The sequence below is a fragment of the Brienomyrus brachyistius genome, chromosome 6 (assembly GCF_023856365.1).
Source record: "Brienomyrus brachyistius isolate T26 chromosome 6, BBRACH_0.4, whole genome shotgun sequence".
Lineage (NCBI taxonomy): Eukaryota > Metazoa > Chordata > Actinopteri > Osteoglossiformes > Mormyridae > Brienomyrus > Brienomyrus brachyistius.
This window is the reverse complement of record NC_064538.1, coordinates 21983748-22004995: the sequence shown is the minus strand read 5'-3', so window position 1 is coordinate 22004995 and position 21248 is coordinate 21983748. Positions and strand designations below refer to the sequence as shown.

The 21248-nt window shown below is 42.1% G+C and overlaps 1 protein-coding gene across 13 annotated transcripts in view; it reads right to left on the bottom strand.

The window, feature by feature from the left end:
- The window catches only part of hspg2 (heparan sulfate proteoglycan 2), a 114984-nt gene extending 104680 nt beyond the window's left edge, over positions 1-10304 (bottom strand). For 6 of the 13 annotated variants that reach the window (XM_049016659.1, XM_049016656.1, XM_049016658.1 and 3 more), the window contains exon 1: positions 9870-10304. In XM_049016659.1, the coding sequence (XP_048872616.1) occupies positions 9870-9935 (66 nt within the window). In that variant the 5' untranslated portion in view covers positions 9936-10304. The remainder of the gene's footprint in view (positions 1-9869) is intronic. The other 7 variants (XM_049016654.1, XM_049016664.1, XM_049016663.1 and 4 more) reach the window with 3 other exon arrangements.
- Between the last annotated feature and the right edge of the window lie 10944 nt (positions 10305-21248).

Genomic DNA, 21248 nt, shown 5'->3' with positions numbered 1-21248 from the left:
TGCTTCAAGGTGAAAAAAGATCGATTACACTGTTTATTTCAGCATCCGATGGCTCAAAAACGTGCCACGTAGCACATGTACTGATTACAATCTTGCCACAAAAAAATGTATCATTATCACAACATAAAGCCAGTGCGCACTAAGCCAGCTAGTCATACTAAGACACTGTTAATTAAAGTTCTACTAAAACTAAACAGTAGGGCCAGGTGAGCATCTACAGAACTGCAGAAGCCACATATTTGGAAAAATGTCTGATTTTCGAGCTCCCATTCTCTATCATGCACGCTTATCAGCACTGCAATAAGTCAGAGGAGCTTCACGCTACTCTCCACTTCACTATCTCTGTCGGAGTTACAGGAATTTCACAAGAAAATCACAGGAAAAGCTTCAGGTTATTTGTTCTTCTTCGTAAATTAGCCAATGTTGATGCCTTAAGATTCCTGTTTCCAGGCCTTGCCGTTCCATATAGCAGATAGATGAAAGCAGATTCTCAGAACATAGCAGATTCCCTGAGAGAAGGGGACGCTACTTCAGCTCAGCACAGCCCACAGAACCAACATGAGGTTAGGGTGGAGAGAGAAATTATACGCTGCCAGGTTATTTTCTGAAAAACCAACATTCCTCTTCTGCGATGAATCTAAGTGCATTTGGTCAGATGTGTTCCCGTCTTCATGTGGCACAATCAACATCCACCCTCGCCGGAGATAGCCGGGGGTAAAGGAAGTACTTTTCCATTTGGAGTTGTTGGAAGCGATCTCATTTCAAGAAATCAAATCCGGCGTCCCTGTGACCTGCAGTGTCCTCCCACCTACACTGTGTGCCTATAAGCCCAGAGCACAAAGGCAGCCGGTTATAGCTGGGAAGGTGATTCTGATCAGCCGGGTTGCGTTCTTTCATCCTGAACGCTGGCTCACGTAACCCCTCATGCCTCTGCGCTTTCTCCATTCCTGAGCGCGCTCACTTAATTTCTCACGGGTCTGCCTCTGCATGACACCAAGAAGTTTCCATTGGAAGTCACTCCCAGCTGTCAAGGCACTTACGCTTACGTATCCGGAGAGCAACTGCGTGGAAAAAAGTTGTTAACGAAATAAAGCCACGACCCAAGATTTCTGGGAGTGGCTGTCCCACGTTTTTTTTTGCGGTAGCTTTACAGAGACGTCAATCCATCCATCCATCCATCCATCCTTATTATAACTGTTGATTACAATTTAGGGTTGATTCCTTTTTGCAACCCAAACCTGATGTATGGCACAATAACCATTTTATCTTCATTATTTTGTTTTCACAATTGTTGAAGCAAAAATCATGATTGAAATTAAAATTCAATGAATTGCCCAGCCCTAGTCTATAATGATGCATTTTGTCCAGTCACTCATAGCCTGCTTGATTCATTGCCAGAAACATTAATAGCCAGATAAGTACTTTGCTTCATTTCAATCTGATTATCTAATCAATTATCTCTTGACTAACATTAGATCACTGACCCTTGTCAAATTCTGTTATGATCTTTTTTTTTATCTTATTTTGAATATGCTATTGGCTAAATTGTATTAGCTCAAGAACCATAATGGTCTAGTGCAGGGGTCACCAACATGGTGCCCACGGGCACCAGGATGCCCCCAAGGACCACATGAGTCGCCTGCGGACCTGTTCTAAAAATAGCACAACTCACCAGTGAGCAGCGTTCAAAATTAAATTTTATCCTCTTGCTATTCTTCTTTAATCACATTTGCATTTTATATAGATTTGAAAATGACAATATAAAAAAAAAGCATTTAAAACATGTTTATTATACATGAAGTTTAGATGAGTTTAGGAGAGCGTTTCAAACTGGCAGCCCTTCGTGTGGCTCAGTACCTGTATAGTAGCTCTAAGTTTGAAAAATGTTGGTGACCCCTGATCTAGTCTGTTCATTAAAGCAGTTTTCGCTGTAGTAAAAGAATAATTAGGCAAACAGTACAGTCTCTGGATTGGTCGCAGCCAGGATTAATTTTTAAGGAGAGACATCAATACAATAAATTCATTGTTTATTACATTTTTATCACTTGGTAGTCCAGGTATACTGCCTATCGACTGGCTTAGATAACATCGGGCCTGTATCAGAAAGCTGGATTTTGAGGTTAGAATGACAGCTCGTCAGATTTAAGGTAATCTGGGCTAAATGTAAGTGAACGAAGATGGAGTCCTTTTAAACTAGGCTACCTTAAATCAGACAATTTATCTAGCTAGCCAACAAATCTTACTTTGTGATACAGGCCCCAGCTCTCCGTCACACAACTTTTACACACAGACCCAGATATTAGCATCAATAAAAGCAGAGGTAAAAAAATAAATATATACATAAAAGCGCTTCCTCGCTGTTATTCAGCTAAATACTACTTTCTTTTCCGGAGGCAGCCATAACTTCCTAATGTCAGGTTCAGGTTCCGGTACATGATAACTAATGGTGCTGGGAAACTGGTAATGGCAGCCTTTTCTATTTATGGACCAGCTGCAACACGAATATTGTACCCGCTTGTCACAAATTATGATTCAGTTTCTCCTGCTCTTAAGAGCGTCTAACTCTCAGCCCTACTGCTGTCAGACTGCATGCTGCAGACTAAGACACACATATTACGCTGAGACCATAACCAATACTGTGCCAATCGGTGGAATCTACGAGGGGTATGTTTGAGGCCAAAAGATGAGTGAAATTCGTCAGCATAAGAGATGCCCAGACCTCATATATCATTGGAAAATTTAAATAAAGGACGCGCCCTGGGAAGAGCGACGGAACGGACATGCCCTGTAATCTGCACAGGACAGCCTGAGCAAACTTTGCTCCAGGGGAAGCCACTGTTACTTTCCAACAGGAAAACTGCGGATTTTGTTTCCCTCATGAGCTGATGAATCAGCCTGGTTACGGGTCATCTGAAAAAAATGCAGGGCGGAATTGTGCTTCTGCCATCCACAAGCACAAGCCAGCACGTATGGTTACATGCCGTAGCTATGGCTTAGCCACTCAAACGACTTAGGAAGCCTCTGCAATGCACAAGGGGAGGAAAGTGGAACTCCCCAATCGTACATGCACTCAAAATCATCAGTACTCAACACCAGGCGTCAACAACCTGTCTGTACACGGACAGACGTGTCCATGGCAAGACCCGTCGGTGTGCACAGCAAAATATTTTGATTGAGAAAAAAAAACGTGGGTTGTTTTGTCTTTAAATACCATGTCCGTGGTGAACACTGACTTTTGACAAACCGACGCTCCAGTGTGGCTCCAGTGGGAGATGGGAGACTCTCTTTTCTGTTGACATGAAAACCACCCCGCGGCAGGTTTATCTATGACCTACCAGCGGAGAGACCTGACGTGCAGAACCAGTGCTGACAACTCGCAGGACATCATGGCCGACGGAGACCCTCGTTAGATATGCTGGTTACCCCACCTGCTTCCCCTCATGCATCTAGCTAACTGTACCCACCACAAAGCTCTAATAAGGCTTGATTGAAATAAATTCACCCAGTTATTCATCCAAAGAATACGACACGACTTGCTTTGGTTATTTTTATCACAAAGATTCGCTCTGTTCGAAATTAAAGTAGTAGCTTTTAAAACATGTCCTGCAGAAGCTTGATGAGAATAAAAAAAAATAATTAACTGAAGCCACCTCTTCTATTGGTAATACCCCTTTTGCAACAAGGCACAATTACCCCGGGGCAATGAAATTCCTTTCGCTTCCCTGCCTCACTGAGAGTCAGCAGGTTAATAACAACCTGAAAGAATTTGCATCTTATTGGGGTTCTGCCCTGTGAAATAGTCCCTTTTCATTTGTGGCATGCTGAGGCTTGCAACCAAGTACGACTTAGATTAAAGGAAAAAGGAAGGAAAAACCGCAGAACTCTGAAGACTAAACCTGTGCTTTGTTGTCACTGGTTTAGTTGGTGCAAGACAGTGAGGGATGACTGATCTAAGCACATGTGAATGACCAGGACATGATGGGCACAGCCACACTGGCTGAAACAACACAAAAGACACAAAGTGATTCACGGCCGGCCGCTTTTCTAACATCCCCTGCAACGAATCACGTGGCGTGTTCCACCATGCGTGCGACCCCAACTCAGCATTGGATGTCCTCTTCATGCCACAACACAGCGTGGCAGAGGGGGCTGTAGCCGAACTGGAAACGCACGAAAAGCAGGCACCACACGACTCCTCGTATGTACGACTGAAGCTCCAAAACACGGTTCGATGCCGTGGGCAGTCGGTGGACAGAAGGAATTTGTGCAGGTCAATGCTTTTCAAAGAGACAGTATGTTCCTGGAATTAACAGAACACCATCATCTCCACAACAATGCAAGAAGAAGAAAAACCTTCAAGGGGATACAAATCACCAGTTTTAACTACCATAATACGCCATTTAAGGAAACCCCACAAAACTATAGATTGGATAACAAGAGGGCATTAAAATTTTGCATTTCAATACATCTAAAGATGGTAGGACCTAGAATCAGCAGGCCAACAATGAAATAACTAACTTCATCTCGTGACCTCAAATGACCTTTCATGACCTTATTTGGGCAACCAAATCTTAGCTGAAACAAGATACAAAGGCAAAAAGAATAAAGAACTGGAAAGAATATATTGTAAAATTCTTTGACAAAGGCTTTTTTATTGATAGTCCTGCCCTACGGACTTTGGTAACTTTAAAAGATAGAATGTTAGTGGTCTTCTCCTTGAGAATTTCATTATTTGGCACAACATAAAGGACGAAAAAAACATTTATTAAAGAAATATTACAACACTATTATTAAAAGCAGAACTATCTGTTCATATATAGCGTTCACAGAAAGTGTTGGGACACTTGATTAATTTTGTAAAAATGTTGCAATGTATTGGTTTCATAACAAAATTCCATTGACAAGTCAATCAACAATGTTTAACATATTTGCACATATCTTGTGCACAGACATCCTCTTTTTATTAAGTGCCATAACTTTGTTGACCGACTCATTCAGTTCTGCCCATGCCGGTTTGCTATTAATTGCACATGGCACTGGCTCCCAAAGAGACACGAAACACAAACGTTTGGTGCTTTATGTAATTACAAAGGTGTTACTAATTAAAAAGCACTCAATGGTCTTGGAAAATGAACTTTTTAGAGAAGAGAATAGCTCTTTTAAAACTATAATTTGGGTTTCAATTGATTGCTACTTGAAATGAATGTTTCTAATGTAATATATATTTTTGTAAACAATGAATAAAGTAATAATTTTTGTTGCAAAACCAATAAATTTGAAATATTTTCACTGAACTAAGCAAGCATCCCAAGACTTTCTTTCAGCACGATGTCTAATTTCTACGTTTGTTGCTTGCCTATTAGCAGCTAGAAGAGCAGAATTGCTTTCAGACGACATCCAAAACAACAATGAAAGAGTTTTGGATAGTCACACCAACTGTTAAATCACACTGCATACACAGCAAATGTGTTACATGTACTCAGAGACTGAGCTGACTGCTAACATTTTACACTGCACACAAAGTAACTTGCTGATGCGAGCCTCATCTGGTCCCCCCACCCTTTCTGAAAAGTGACGGAGCTGTATTGTGTGACAGTTTGGATGGGCACCCCGCACATACAGTCATGCGACCCCCCCCCATCTGCACACAACAAGTAAATGCTCGCCTCATGTCCGCACACGCAGGCCACCACAGCTGGGAAGCAGCTGTGTTTGGACCGCCTCACCCCCCCCCCCCCCACCCCGCAGAATCACTGCAGATGAAAGCCCAGCTTAAGCACAGCGCGCCCTGGCAGATTAAACAGCGGGCCCGCAGCAGTGCGGGAAGGCCTGTGCGGACTGATCGCAGAGGAGTGGAAACACACAAAACAAACTGAGAACTCCGGTGCCGTGCCGTGCTCTTCCGATCCGGACCACCTCTTATCGATCCAGGAAATGGGAAAAACAAACAGGCGAAATCTTCTGTAGGCTGTTTGTTTCAACAGTGTCTCTCCAGATACAAACAGATGGAGGCCGATAATTATAAGAATGATTTAGGGAATTTGCAGCAGTTGTGTACTTAAAGGGTATTTAATTAGAGCTTACACAAGTCAAGACAAGTGGAATTTATTATTGCACCACCCATAAACAGTTCCTAAGCAGCCTTAACATTTTTCATGGCTATCCTCCTCATCTCCAATCACATGGCTCATTCCCCCCAGCTGATCATGCAATATTTGTATAAAGAAGGGCGAGAGGGCCAGAGAGCATTATGCTTTTGGAAGAAGTAGTAAAACCTTTTGCCAGTATTGCTTTTGCCCAGAAGCCTGGTAAATGTTATCTGATTAAGTTGGCTCCCTGTTACGCACGGCTGACCAGGGGACATCACAGACAGAGCCTGCAGAATTTCAGTCACCGCCGAGGATGGTGACCCGTGCAGGGTGGTAAAATAAGCGGCTGCATCCACGCACAGAGCAAGCCGACACGTTTGACCGAGGGCCAAGGTACCCAAGCTTTCAGGGGTGAGGGATTTCGCCCCTGCAATGTTTATCAGGTCCAGGCTTCCCCCAGATTAAGTGTGTATCCCAGGGCCGCTGTTCGAATTGCATTAGCCCCGCCCCCCGTTCGCCTTCTGGGGGCCTCATTTGACTCATTGTGTGACTCTGTCGCCAGGTTACAAATTAGCCAAATGTGACTCGCCGAGGAAGCCTGTGCAAATACGGAGGAGGGTACATAAAATAACCACCAATCAGCTTTGTGTCTGTATTTGTGGCAGTAACCTTTGATTATAGGCTAGTCGCTACACGGCCCAGCCACAAAGCACACAGAATCTATGCATTATGTTTTTCTTTCCACAAGTAAATCCGTAATTTGCGGTACAGAGTTGTGCGTTGGTGTTAACCAGAGCAAAGTGGCTGCGATGTCCTCAGAAATCAAACAGGCTTCGACTCCTCATTTTAGTACCCGGCTAATCCTCAGGCATCTGGCCTCAGCGTTTCCATGGTCACAAATGTTGAGCCCTATCCTCCAGGAGCGACACATAACAGAGCAGGGGACGACTTGCACTCTTGACAGTGGGGGGGGGGGGGGGGGGGGGGGGGGGGGGGCGGGGGGTGGAGTCCAAGAAGGGCCGTTAAGTCATACCACGTGCGGGGTGAACTGAAGTTGAGCTCAGAACATGATCTCATTGCTTGTTTTATATACTGCCCTGTAACGTGTTCGGGGGACTGGGGCGCTATATCGAGGTGCCCGGGAAACATGCAGGAGCCACGTCTGAGGTCACATGGCTCAGATGCCGCCAGTGCGCCGCGACAGTGACACAAGCCCCACGAGGCCGACACAATCCAGGCCGGCCTATGTCATCCCTCCACTTTCTGCCGCCAGACCCTTGGGGTAGCTGGAGATGGGGTGGGGGGAGGCACCCACTGGAGTGAACGCGACCCGCCATACACTAGCGAAATCAAATAAGGGGCTCATTAAATCGGGCTATTCACAGGGGATGTGATTCAACCAAAGGGTGCTACAAGCGTAGCCACCAGCCAAACATAATAGCGGAGGCTCAATCTCATCTCCGTGGTGCTAACTAGTTTGCCTTGGTAATGTTCTAGCTGTGAAGAAAACAGATATCAATACAATGCAAGTGTATTCTACTCAAATAACCAATCATCACTCAGTAATCAATTCCTTGCATGTTGTGGTTACTTCGTGAGAGGCTGCAACGTGCGACTTCATAAGCGTGCATGTGGATTTTTTTTGCTAAGGGACACTTTGAGCAGATTGGAAAATAAGAAGAAAAAATCAATAGTCATAACCTTAGTGCATGTCTTGATAAGTTAAGACTACTGACAAAACAATTATGAGGTAATTAGTGAATGACGGCTGGCTGGGTCGCTCAGACACGTCTTTCTGGCAGCATTGTCCGAGATCTGTGTTGGACAATTCCGTTATATTACTGATCTGACATTTTTATAGGACAACAGGCATAGCATTGGATTCCTGTGCTTAACTTAATTAAGAACAAAGCAGCACATAACACTGCCAATTCAAAATGCCAAAACAGATGCTCTAGCATCTAGATAACTCAATTATGTTCCTATCCTGCTCCCCTAAGCCAACTATTGAAGCAGAAATAAAATCAGAAGCAGTGAAGCAGTGTTGCAATTCCAAGCAAAAAAAAAATGTCTGCTAATATCAGTAATAAAGCTGACACAGGTTTTTCATGAGAGGATGCTGTGAGTAACCGGTAAGAAATATGGTAAGTAAGCAAAACATTAGCAACTGGTTTGAGTTTGCACGCGGGACAATGGGAGTGGTCGGCGGTGGGCAAACCATCAGACGCTTAATCATTGACAATTACTTCATCATGATCATGTGATAATCTCCCTTCTATCTTAAGAGTTCTCCAGTTCTTTACTGGCAGAGTATAAAAATATAGCATAGCATGTGTCATGGCTCGATGCCAAACGTGTCTTTTAAACGCCGATAATCGAAATCTGCAGCCCCTTATTTTCTGTTAATTTAAAGTACGTGCCCATTAAATCGCGGTATCTGTGTAGTGAATACATCATTTGCTACTAGAAAACCCCTCACTATCAACTAGACTGAAGAACCCCCCCCCCCCCCAGATCATTCAATATATTGTCGCAAAACATTTCCTTTACATAGACAAAATCCACAGAACACGCCGTGCTTTTCAAGGTTGATTTGAAGCCATCGTGATAGTTCAAGTTTTACTGCAACTTTGTCAGTACAATTTTAGAGGAAGGATCGATGGTCTCATTGAATAGACTGAGCAAGTGTCTTTAGAAATAACAAAAATTAAACTGTCATTATAAACGCCGCTGTTTGCAATGTTTTACAAAATAATATATGAGGAATTCATCAGTTGTACATTTAATTCGCCATTTACTCCTAATTTCTCTCTCTTCCCCCCACCAAGGATAAGCGGTTAGAATATGGATGAACTTCCATTATTTCTAACAAAATCAATAAAACTAACGAAAAAAGACACGCTCTATGAACTGGAATTACAGTGGATTTTAACATTAAGGCTACGACATAAAACTAACGCGATCTCACCAATATCAGTTACTGCTTTGTAGTTTCAGTTTAATTAACATAATTATATACCTATTACATCCCTATATTCCATAAAAACTTTAAAATAGTATGAATCGTACTGAATATAAATAATCGAAATCATAAATTTGACTCTTAAGCATAACAGAACTGCTTGTCTGCTTTTCCAAAACTCAAAGGAACAAGTGTTTCACATCTTAAGCATCGCACTAAATGTCGAGGTTGCGTCCTCAACCCGGCTAAGGTAATAAATCAAAGCCGCAGTTACGTTAACTCGCAGTTTTAGTATTAATGTTCAGGCAGGAGAGGAGCTCAGCCACACATCGTTCAGGTTTCTTTGCGAGACTGGATGGATGGACAGTGAAATGAAATGAGATTAAAAGGCACCGAGTCGCCTGCGAGACCAACTATGAATAGCCTGTCCCTATGGATAAAATTAGCTCAAGTCAGCCCAACAGCCACGCATTAACCGTTTTCCCCTCGTTAAAAAGCAGCACAACTTGTTTCTTTTGCATAGTAAACGACTGACAGTCGCTGCAGAAAACATTAATTTCTAGAATAAATTGCAAAAACATTATTCATAAAGACTAATAACTGAAAGGAATGGCTCTATCACCACTACTGTGCACATAAAGAAAAAGTTAATGAACAGTTCATGTTTTTCCCAATGCAGCAAACTCATGTGAGTAGTTCGCATGTGATATAATAGCATATAAACTCAGCAGGCAGCAGTGAAAAGGGGTGAAACAGCACCGTCCGTCCCGAATTTGGTTAAGGTTTATAGGATAAGAAGTGGATTAACATTCACTTACATCAAGGAGAAGTATTAATGCAACTAATACGGCGGCACGTCCGGACTTTCTATGCAAAGTTCCCATTTTCCTCTTCTACTCAAGTCAGGCTTCATACGCCGGGAACAGGAAAAAAACCAAAGTCCTTCACTCCTGGCAAAAAGTTATTTCGTTACTTTTCTCCACGCTTTCCTTTTAACAGCAGTTAAAGTCGCCCCTTGTCCCACGCACTGTGGGGACGGTCATCCAAAACTTAGGGGTCCCCTTTTGTTTCTGTTAAAATCTGTACGAAAAGTATTGAAATGAAAGAGCGGAGTATGTCAGAGAGAAGTCCTTACTCCAGGTCCCGCTTTCTTCTCTCCGAAACCCGACCTGCATTACCAGGGAGAGTCGCTAAAACTCCGATCTGAGTCGGGATCTGAGGGGTATGGCCGAGGTAAAAAGCGGAGTGGAATTCCCATTATCAGGCGCGGCTGAGATACAGGCGGCTCCCCCAACCCGCTTTTGGGTTCCGCTATAGGTTTAAAATGGAAACGGCCGTAGATAGTGACTTAAACGTTATCTTTAGCGGGCCCCGAGTATGTAAACCCTACGTTATTTCAAGACAGATTCGTCTATAAATGAAATTCTAATAATCGCTGGCACATAATTCACGGCTCACTTAGCTGCTGAAAAGTACAAATGTGACTTTGAGAACAAAAATGTACATAAATATTGCAAAATGAGACTTTGTTATTTTTTTGTAGCTTATTTCACCATAGGTAGACCTACTTTTGTGATGTTCTTTACATTTTCAGAGTTTTCATGACACGTAATTGTACTCGTCGGCAATATCTTGTGCCACTATAGTATAATTAAACTTGGGAAGAGTCTTGATGTTTTTTTTTTTCATTTCTTAACGAAATTTAGATGCACACCTGTTGATAACATCCCGGAACTGAGTATTATACCAAAAGCTAATTTAATATAGGCGGAGATAATTCGAGGTAGTCTGTATTTAGCACAGAAAATGAAATAAAAACTTTCTGCTTCGTACTCGTACATGATGTGCGCCTCGAAATTGTAGTAATCAGGGAATAAAAAGGCACGACGCCAGTCAGACTTAGAGGAGAACAGAGACACATGCGCCCCCTGCTGCCGTACGTTTGAAACGTTTAAAAAATAAACGTAGGGTTTTTAAATGAAGTTAAATGTCTGTTTATTTTATGACTCTCTAGGCAAGAGGCTTTTTAGTGACGACCTTTTTGTACAATCCGTGACAGCATTATTCGATCTTTGAAGCGTGAATGCAATGAATGAGATTTTCAATTTCTTCTGGGAACACGTCTGAAAATCACTTGTAATGCGTCGTACAATTAACTTGCTTGTAAAAAGTCAGTACGCTAACACAATTTCACTTACTAACCAAAAAGTGGCCAGGCGTATAAATAAAACGAGAAAGCGTGGAGTTCATGATAGATTAAAGTAACAGAAGGGTAAACGACTATAAAAACAATAAAAACGAAAGTTATTGCCTATAATATAAAAGCATCCAACGAACACAAAACATTTTAGGAAGGCAACAGCGAGATCCTTTTCGTAGCGCTGCATGGGCCTAGACCAAGTCATAACTTTGAAATTGGTCCTATGTAGATTACATGTTCAATGATTTGCATCGTCTTAAAATGCCGCATTAGGTCTAATAATATGACTCACTGGGTATATTGGACATTTGGTTGAAATAGGAAACTTTGTGATATGTGTATCTGGAAATAGCTGTGTGAAGAGCCTTCTTTATTTTAACCGTGCTGAGAATCAGTTCTCTCTCACACACACACTCACACTCCTGTCTCAAGCAATGAACAAATCCATCAAGGCCCCTGAAGAAATTCACAGAAACTTGCACTTTTGCTTTTGCGACGAGCCGCCATCCTGCGCGTCTCTTTGAATTGCGCCGCTCTGCCTGATCTTTGGCGACAGAGAAAGGCTGAACCTGCCTGCATGAAACCGGAGCAGCAGGAGCGTTCAGAGGGACCGAAAGCAGCTGCAAAGTTAATTTAATAAGCAGTTTCGCTCAGGATAATCTCCCGTCCAGACTGACGCAGTCCCTTTCGCACCGCTGTGCTAACTGCAAACCAGCATTCATTACACGTCTGTCAGTAAATGCCCTGGGCTGCAGTTCATGACCCCAGCTGGGGTAAAAGTCACAGCTCCACTAAAATGTATCCTGGCACATCGCTGCAGAGCAGCTCCAGCTTCATTTTGGCACAATCTGGGTCTGAGCACCATGAACCTCGCTTGAAGTCAGGGATGAGGGTACGACGGTGTTAGCTGCGGGGCTGTCTACTGCTTGCTTTTTGAGTAATGTACCCACATTCTCTCAAATCCATCCATCCATCCATCCATTTTCCAAACCGCTTATCCTATTGGGTCGCGGGGGGTCCGGAGCCTATCCCGGAATCAATGGGCACGAGGCAGGGAACAACCCAGGATGGGGGGCCAGCCCATCGCAGGGCACACTCACACACCAGTCACTCACACATGCACACCTACGGGCAATTCAGCAACTCCAATTAGCCTCAGCATGTTTTTGGACCGTGGGGGGAAACCGGAGTACCCGGAGGAAACCCCACGACGACATGGGGAGAACATGCAAATTCCGCACACATGTGACCCAGGCGGAGACTCGAACCCGGGTCCCAGAGGTGTGAGGCGACAGTGCTAACCACTGCACCACCATGCCGCCCGTTTCTCTCAAATCATCTATATTTAAATTTCTGCCCTCAGTGCTGTCATCCAATCTCTGTGTGTCATTGCCCAATCCAGCACTTTTGACTATTCTGTGACTTCGCATGACTATCTAAGGTCTCCCTTATGGGAGCGTTTATTTCCTGCTATTCCACTTTTCTTTTTTTCTCCTTTTATTGTTCCGCCATACTTAAATTCACCAGGGACATTTAGTAGCTAAATTTGCATCTTTATATCCTAACATCTTTTTGTATAACCTAGCACTTTTTTCTTCTTTTCCATCTGCCTCTCCCTGAGGGACATCGAGCCCTAAGCTAGCAAATCCAAGCATGATCCAGTGTAGTGACAGAGTCGTCTGCAGCGGCCCACTCTCAGCCCCAGACGCATGGATCCTGTTTAGAATCATAAAGGCATTATTATATATTGCATAGTTTTTCTGTCAGGGTCAGTGTCAGTGCCTGTCTTTTCCCTGTCTGACCAGCAGATGTCGCTGGTCTTACCATCTTTCCCCTCTCTGTCTCATAGCCCTTTAGTCCTAGTGTGTTCGTCTTGCTCCCCAGTTTGCCGCATTGCTCACTGGGTAGAGCCTGTGGCTCTGAGTCTGTAACCTTCAGCTTATGGGTTTGAGGCTGACCAGAGACCACTCTCATAAACCATTGTTTATTGGTTTTCTGTTTTTCCCTGGTGTTTTCGAATAGTTATCTTTGCTTTCCTCTTTTGGTTTGTGTCCTGTTTGATTCTGGTTTTTCCTCTTAGTCTTTCCTAGTGTAGTCAGCCCTCTGTATTAATGTTTCCCAGCTTTGGTGATTGTTACAGTTCCCTAGATTTATACTTGTTTAGTGTAAGTCAGTCCATTCGTCACCCTTCTTGCACCATTGTGACAGAATTTCTGACTCAAAGAGGTGATTTCCAGGCTCCATGACGTCCCATTCACTGGGATTTTATGTTCGTTGCCCCTAAGACCAACCCAACAGTGCTGTTATTCCCCAGAACATCTGGTATTGGACAGGCTGTGCCCATATGTGTCCGAGGTCTATCAATGAGTCTGTCCTTAGGATCCCCAAGATCCTGTGTAAAGGAAGAGACAAAGGGTAGGGTCAGATAGGCACTGTCCCTGACATCTTCTACAGGTGGGTCTCAGGTTGCAGGGCCATATTATTGGGTCATGGAGCGTGCAGCTAAAAATGAATATTTAAAAGGCTTGTGTTTTGATGACTGTAGATGCCATCAGCTAGACATTACCATGGTCATGCCAATCAGAATCTGTCTACCATCACCTCAGACAATGAGAGTCTTATCAGGAACAAAAAGCATCCCTAACCTTCTTAGTAGTTTCTGTTAGCTCCAAATATCTGTTACCCTTAAAGTTTAGTATTACTGAGCTTGGACTGTGGTTAGTAGCTTAACTTATCATAGCGTATTGTTCATTTCTTTCACTTTGTGTTTACTGTAAAGGCACATTCAGTTGGCCTAGTGGTCAGTGATAAAGACGTGGTGAAATCAGAACCATTGGTCATTTTATGTTTTATTTTGTGGTGTAACAGTAGACGAAGGCATTGTTTCTGTGCTATATTCTATGTGCCATTACTGCACTATTTTTTTGGGAAATTAATTTGGGTTGTGACTTAATGACCAAGGTAAAATGTAGGTTCTGAGGTTACACCAGTTGAGAATCATTGCTGTATATAATTGCATTTGTACCTACATCTCTCTCAGATGAGTTGGTGCCAGTGTTTGCAGTGGGGAAAAAACAGGTGCCGGTACTGCCCGTGTTATTCAGTAGCAGGTGCCAGTACTCCCCTTGGTATTCAGTAGCAGGTACTGGTACTCCCCATTGTATTCAGTAGCAGGTGCTGGTACTCCCTTTGGTATTCAGTAGCAAGTGTCAGTACTTCCCCTGTAATTCAGTAGCATGTGCTGGTACTCCCCTCAGTATTCAGTAGCAGGTACTGGTACTCCCCTGGGTATTCAGTAGCAGGTGCCGGTACTCCCCTTGGTATTCAATAGCAGGTGCCAGTACTCCAATTGCTATTCAGTAGCAGATGCTGATACTCCCCAGCAGATATCAAGAGGTGCCATTGAAGTGAAACAAAGAGGTGCTGGTACCACAATCTGGTGAGTATTGGCCCACTTCAAGCAATGGTTGGCACCCCATCCCAAGTTACTCCCTGTCTTGCACCCATAGCTCATAGATAGGATCAGGACCCCTGCGACCCTGCATAGGACAAGCAGGTATAGAAGATATATGGATGAACTTGTGTATCTTTGCCAGTGGTAACCAAATGGTTGTCCCCACAATTTAATATATACCTAATCCACACACACACACACACACACAATTATATACAATTTGTCAAATTTTTTTAGACAAGGGGCCAGTTGCTTCTCAACCTTTGACAAAACCAATCCACAAAGTCACTGAATCATAATTTGCATGTTTACAACTATTTATTGCCATAATGAACGAATGAATGAATGAATTCCTTTGTCATTGCACAAGATACAACGAAATTGGAAGACGTTCCACAAATATAGAAAAAAACGAGATGAAAGAATATAAATTCAATGGACTATGAACAACAAACAAACAAAATATAAGCAAACTGAATATAAAATTGAATATAACAGGAGTGTAAAGAATAAAAATGCAAACAATGTAAATAAATAGAAAAAAATGACAGAAGTAGGTATTTGAATAAAATGAGTGCCATGTTATAGGTATTCCACTCCTTGTGATTCAGTTTCCCAATAAATATAAAAAAATTGCAGTGTAATTAAGAAAATGACACACATGCTGCAGTAATAGGCCTCATTGAGCAGCCCCCGTACTCCCTGTCCCGAATGCCCCCAAACTAAATAAGCTGCAATATTTAACAAATTGCAGCGAATGGGAAGCCATCTCTATATGAAAGCACTGGCCTAGTGCTTCTGCACTTTCTGTGAAATGATTGTTTGGTCTAGAAATAGTAGAAATTTTACACTCTCAGTGATAATACAGGAATGAGTCAATTCAAACATTAGCTACTGCACAAGAATCTGGAAGATTCACATAGTCCACTGATAACGAAAGCACTCCCACTTTTAGAAGAGGACAGTGTTTTTTGGAAACCTTCCTTATGAGAGAGTCTTTCGCTTTTGGCAGAGGGGCATTGTAATATTCTTATGGGCCAGTACATGATAACATGCCTACATTAGTAAATAATTGAACTGGGCATGCCAGATAAGGCAGGTAAAAATGAAAAAGTAAGCAAAGATTTTCATTTAGTTTCCCAAGACAAGCAACCCCAGGAAATGCTATTTATCTTAAAAATTGTAGAAAAATATTGTCGTAGTTGTTGCAGAGGAATCCGTAAGAGACTTCAGGTCACGGGCAAGGTGACTTCAAAGTTTAGAGGACTTTTGGAACTTGACCAGCTTAAACATCTCGATAAGAAACCACTTTATCTCCACAACCTGTTGGAGGGCATCCAAGACAGGGAGGAAGTAGCCTCTATCTGATTCTTTGGGCCTAATACAGTAGCAGCCCAACCCAGTCTATTGTCCAGTTCTGGCACGGGCAAAAGTGAAGTGTCAGTCTCAGGAGGGGCACGGTAACTATAATGTTTCCATTTTAGTTTGACGAAAATAATGCAAACGTTAAATGGTAAAACCCTTTCAGTGAGAAATGTTCTGAAGTTTGCAATGGACCAGGTGCATAAAAAAATAGCATTTTATTGGCACATATTTTTGCTTGTCGAGTTGACCTAGTTCTGAGGTTGCTATGGTGATACTGAAATTGCAGTTTTCTCATGACAACTGTGTTTCTCTTTAACCGCGAACAGTCGGATCCCTTCGGTGTTGAGACTGGGTGGTGTTGTAGCTAAACCCATCTCTGTTCGGCTTCCTAATGTGTGTGTATGTGTGTCCAGTTGTTTTCATAACTGAGACAAATCATGTGTCTTTCTTGGAAGGAGTTCAGAAGGCAGCTGCTTCCAATTAGGGTGTTTTGTGAGTTTTATCCCTGGCCTCTCTATCGTCCGCTCTCACTTCAAAAGGCGGTAGCCGGGTGTGACAGATAAAACAGCAGGAGAAATGAGTTCAGATGTGAGCTCAATGCCATTAATGACCCCCACCACGCTGTCATGGTGCTTTTGGTCAAAGCGATCTGAGGGGGTGTCAGAACTGATCCTGGGTCATCTGATGAATGAATGATAAACAACCAGTGTTCACATAAATCAGGACGTCTGTCTTGTGAGGTTTCAATCCAGCTTTCAATTGTATACCTCAACACGTTATAAAAGACTGTAGTTCTTAAGTTGTACAAATTCAAGAAATGTCTGACAATGCACATAGTGCAGGAACTTAATGCAATAAAAGGTGTGGTAACACTTTACTTAACGCCATGTTTTTAGTCATTTATGAACACATTCATAATGCATTATAATGCATTAATAAAGTATTACAAGCATGGCTATAAATAATTTTAAAAAGGCATAACATATTTTAGCCATGTTTATTATGCATTGTAACTGCTTTATGAAGCTGTCATGTATAATACAATATAGACACCTTTAAAATTCAGTACAAAGCATTCTCAATGCTTATATCGACCATTATAATGCATTATGAAGGTATCTATTGTGCATTATAGATGAAAGCTTCATAAAGCATTCGTAATGCATAATACACATGGCTATAATTTATTATGCCTTTTAATAAATATTTATAGCCATGTATGTAATGCCTTATGAAGGCATGATTATTTATTTGAATGTGACAATGTGTTTATAAATGTCTAAGAGCATGGCCTTAAGTAAAATGTTACCAAAGTTGTTTGTGTAATTTCAGAATAGGTACATTTGTATACATATGTCTATAAGGACCCACTTTCATACTGTAACAAATATAATCTATTAACACTCGTATTCAAACCAAAACAACTCCAGGGCAAAGGAGTGTAAAGCCGTACATCAGGGGAGCTGCAAGATCTCAGTGACAGTGAATATTTAATTGGACCGCATTGAGGTCACTTCTAAAGAAGCTGTAAATATGTAGCACCACCCAGTGTTTATATGGGAGCCAGTTTATCCAAGGCAAATAGCTTAGACATTTCACAAGTGTAGCCTTATTGAGAGACTAGTAAGAATGAATCCATTATACAATGAAAAGGTATAACAAAATGCAATATACAATAGAATACCTTTATTGCAATAGTGCACAGAACAAGTAGCACAATATCTTTGCACTTTCCCCTCTTGGACACACCCAGACATAATTAGCACCCATTGCAATTCTGGACACACCTGCTTTTAATGCATGTGTCTCTATTTCAGCTCTGCTATTCACCTTATAGCTGCACTCCATCTCATCCTTTGTTTAGAACATACTACAGTACTTACATAACCTCGAAGTGTACTTAGGGTCATTATCTTGCTGATAAACAAATGATTTTGAGTATCTGTGTCCAGACTTTTGACTGGTGCTGTACAGGTGAGAGCGAAGTCTCAGCCATTTATCCAGCAACCCCCTGACAGTTTGGTTTTAAAGGTCTCGCTGAATGGTTCAACAGTGGTATGAATACTGTACCAGCCATGAGATTTGAACCAATGTTTGCTGCAGACGTACACACTGCACCTGCAGTCCTGTGAATACGTCTTAAGCAGTCAACGAAGATGTTTAAATGTTTAAATGATCTTCATGTTGGTATAAAACTATATTATGTCTGTCAGAGTGTGTCAGTTTAGCCATTCCAAAGCATCTCCTAAATCACCTCAATGATTGCAGAATTTATCTATCACACCCGTGTATTTCTGGACTCCACTACTATGCACGTCTCGTACGCTAATCGGTATCTCATTCACTTTTTAAACTAATCCAAGAGTGAGCTGGTGAAATTTAATGGACGCATGGATTATCTGGGGTGCCCCTGAGGAGAGGTTTGGGAACTGAAACGATGGTCTTCTAGCCGTCCAACTAGATATCAGTAACATTTTGGAGAACCGAAGAAATTCTTGAGTTTTTTTTTTTATTGTTACTGTTCATTTGCTTATATTCTAATGCAAAATTGTGTTTTTTGTTTTGATCAAATACACATTTACTACTCAGATAAATCAGAGAAATGGCTGAGAGCGTTTTCTTTGGCTGGCTAAGTCTTTTGCACAGTACTGTGTGTGTGTGTGTGTGTGTGTGTGTTTGTGTGGATTAGGCTAATATTATGCTGGATTAGGCTGTATGCTTCTTATAGGTACGATGAGGCTGTGCATCTTAAGTCCACTGGGGAGAACAGATGGAAACCCAGACTGGGCAGATTCTGATTTTGTCTCTCAGGATTTGAAGATTTGCTGAAACATTAAATTGGGGACAAATATACTGACGCACACAGATGCTCATCAGATTTTATAAATAACATGGATAAAAGCAAAGCTATTAATCTCCCATTCATGCGAGTGTAATGCACAGGTCACATGCAATACGCAGCATTTGGTGGAAGTATGTCTTGCTGATGTGATCTTTTGGGGGACTGTTGTTGTTGTGAATGTGAAAATGCCTAGGCGGAGTTGTTCACTCCCTTTGATATAAAGTAATGGAGATCCCACATGGTGATCGCAAATATCAAATACACCTATTATGCTGGCACTTGGCAATGATTAATTTACGATAAGTTATTTATACTCTATCTCAATGACCTCAATCATTTTTTCTTGACTACAGAACTGTCCTAGCTCTACACAGGACACTGTTTTTAAGCAATTGACAGTAATTAAATAGAGATGTTCATTAGTAATCATTCCTAAATCATTTATTTTTAGCATTTGAGGGGCAGTCAGTAGGGCACTCTGGGGCTCCGGCCCCCCTACCCCCCAAGTCTGCCAGTGGGCATTATGACCTGGTACTGGATACATGGTGAGAGAAGATTCCAAAATTGTTGATTACAGTTGCCTGTTATTTCATTTTATTATATTATCATATTCATGTTACTTCACTTGGGGGCGGCATGGTGGTGCAGTGGTCAGCAATGTTGCCTTACACCTCTGGGACCCGGGTTCGAGTCTCCGCCTGGGTCACATGTGCGCGGAGTTTGCGTGTTCTCCCCATGTCGTCGTGGGGTTTCCTCCGGGTACTCCGGTTTCCCCCCACAGTCCAAAAACATGCTGAGGCTTATCGGAGTTGCTAAATTGCATGTGTGAGTGAATAGGGTGTGAGTGTGCCCTGCGATGGGCTGGCCCCCCATCCTGGGTTGTTCTCGAGCCCATTGCTTTCGGGAAAGGCTCTGGACCCCCCATGACCCAGTAGGATAAGTGGTTTGGAAAATGGATGGATGTTATCTCACTTTGTCTAACAGGGTTTGGGCAAAAGACATAACTTTGCCATTGTGGACAGAGAAACTGTGAAATGGAAAGTCTCCATTCTGTGACAGTACTAGCAATATTCATAACTACACCATTTCTGGTATATCAAGCATATTTGTACCTAAAACTAAATGCTGTATACAAAAAAATGGAGAGATGGATTTTACAAAAAAGTATTCCTTAAATAAACACCATTGTAAAAATCACAATGCAATCTCCTCTTCACGTTTGCAAGGATTAAGGGAAAAAGATGCCTGCGAATGTGAAAATTTGCAAATAATTCTTGGGCCCATTATTAAAATTGCAAAGTTAACAGCAACTGAGAAGTTACTGCGAGAAATGTGAAATTCTATAGTCATAGAGACAGCAAACCTGTGAGTGAGGCTGGTCACTGAGAAACCCACTATTTATTTTACATTTACATTTACATTTACAGGATTTGGCAGACGCCCTTAGCCAGAGCGACTTACATAAGTGCTTTGAGACTCTGCAATGAATTTCCGATGCTATCTCAATAAGGACCCAAGCTATGAATACTATCTCTGAGAACTCCATTGAGTAGTGCAGATTTATTTATTTTTTTAAACACACACCAGAAAAAGAAAATTTGTTAGTTAATTTGCCAAAAACAACTCTTACTATTAAAGATGTTGTATGCATGTACAGTAACAAATATGAAATGCCACAAACATTGATGTATATGATTTTATGTTATCGAAATCCATCCATCCATCCATCCATCCAGTTTCTGTAACTGCTCCTCCTGCTCAGGGTCGCGGGGGTCTGGAGCCAATCCCAGGTGCCTCAGAGGCTTCAGGCGCAAGGCAGGGAACAACCCATTCACTCACACCATTCACTCACACCATTCACTCACACCATTCACTCACACCATTCACTCACAGAGGCAATTTGGTAACTCTAGTTAACCTCAGAATGTTTTTGGATTGTGGGGGGAAGTTGCATTACCGGGAGGTATCGCCATGACGACACGGAGGGAACATGTGACTCCACACACACAGAGCCATGGCAAAGATACAAACCAGAGTCCCAGAGATGTGAGGCAACAGTGCTGACAGGATCATTTTCAGTATTGTTTATACGTTCGTGCTGAACCCGTCCAGAAATATTCCCATTGAAGTATTCATGGCCAACTCGCAAATAATTGGAACGGTGAATATCAAATTTGTGAATCTGGATGGGCAACTGCACGCGAATTTTATAAAAGGCTATGATATCTAAGATCACAAAAAAATAAAATAAAAAGGATTATGTTTCTCAGTGCAGGCAGAAGGATAAGATAAATAGTATGAAATCATGGAATGGATGCTGACTACGCTGGTCTTAG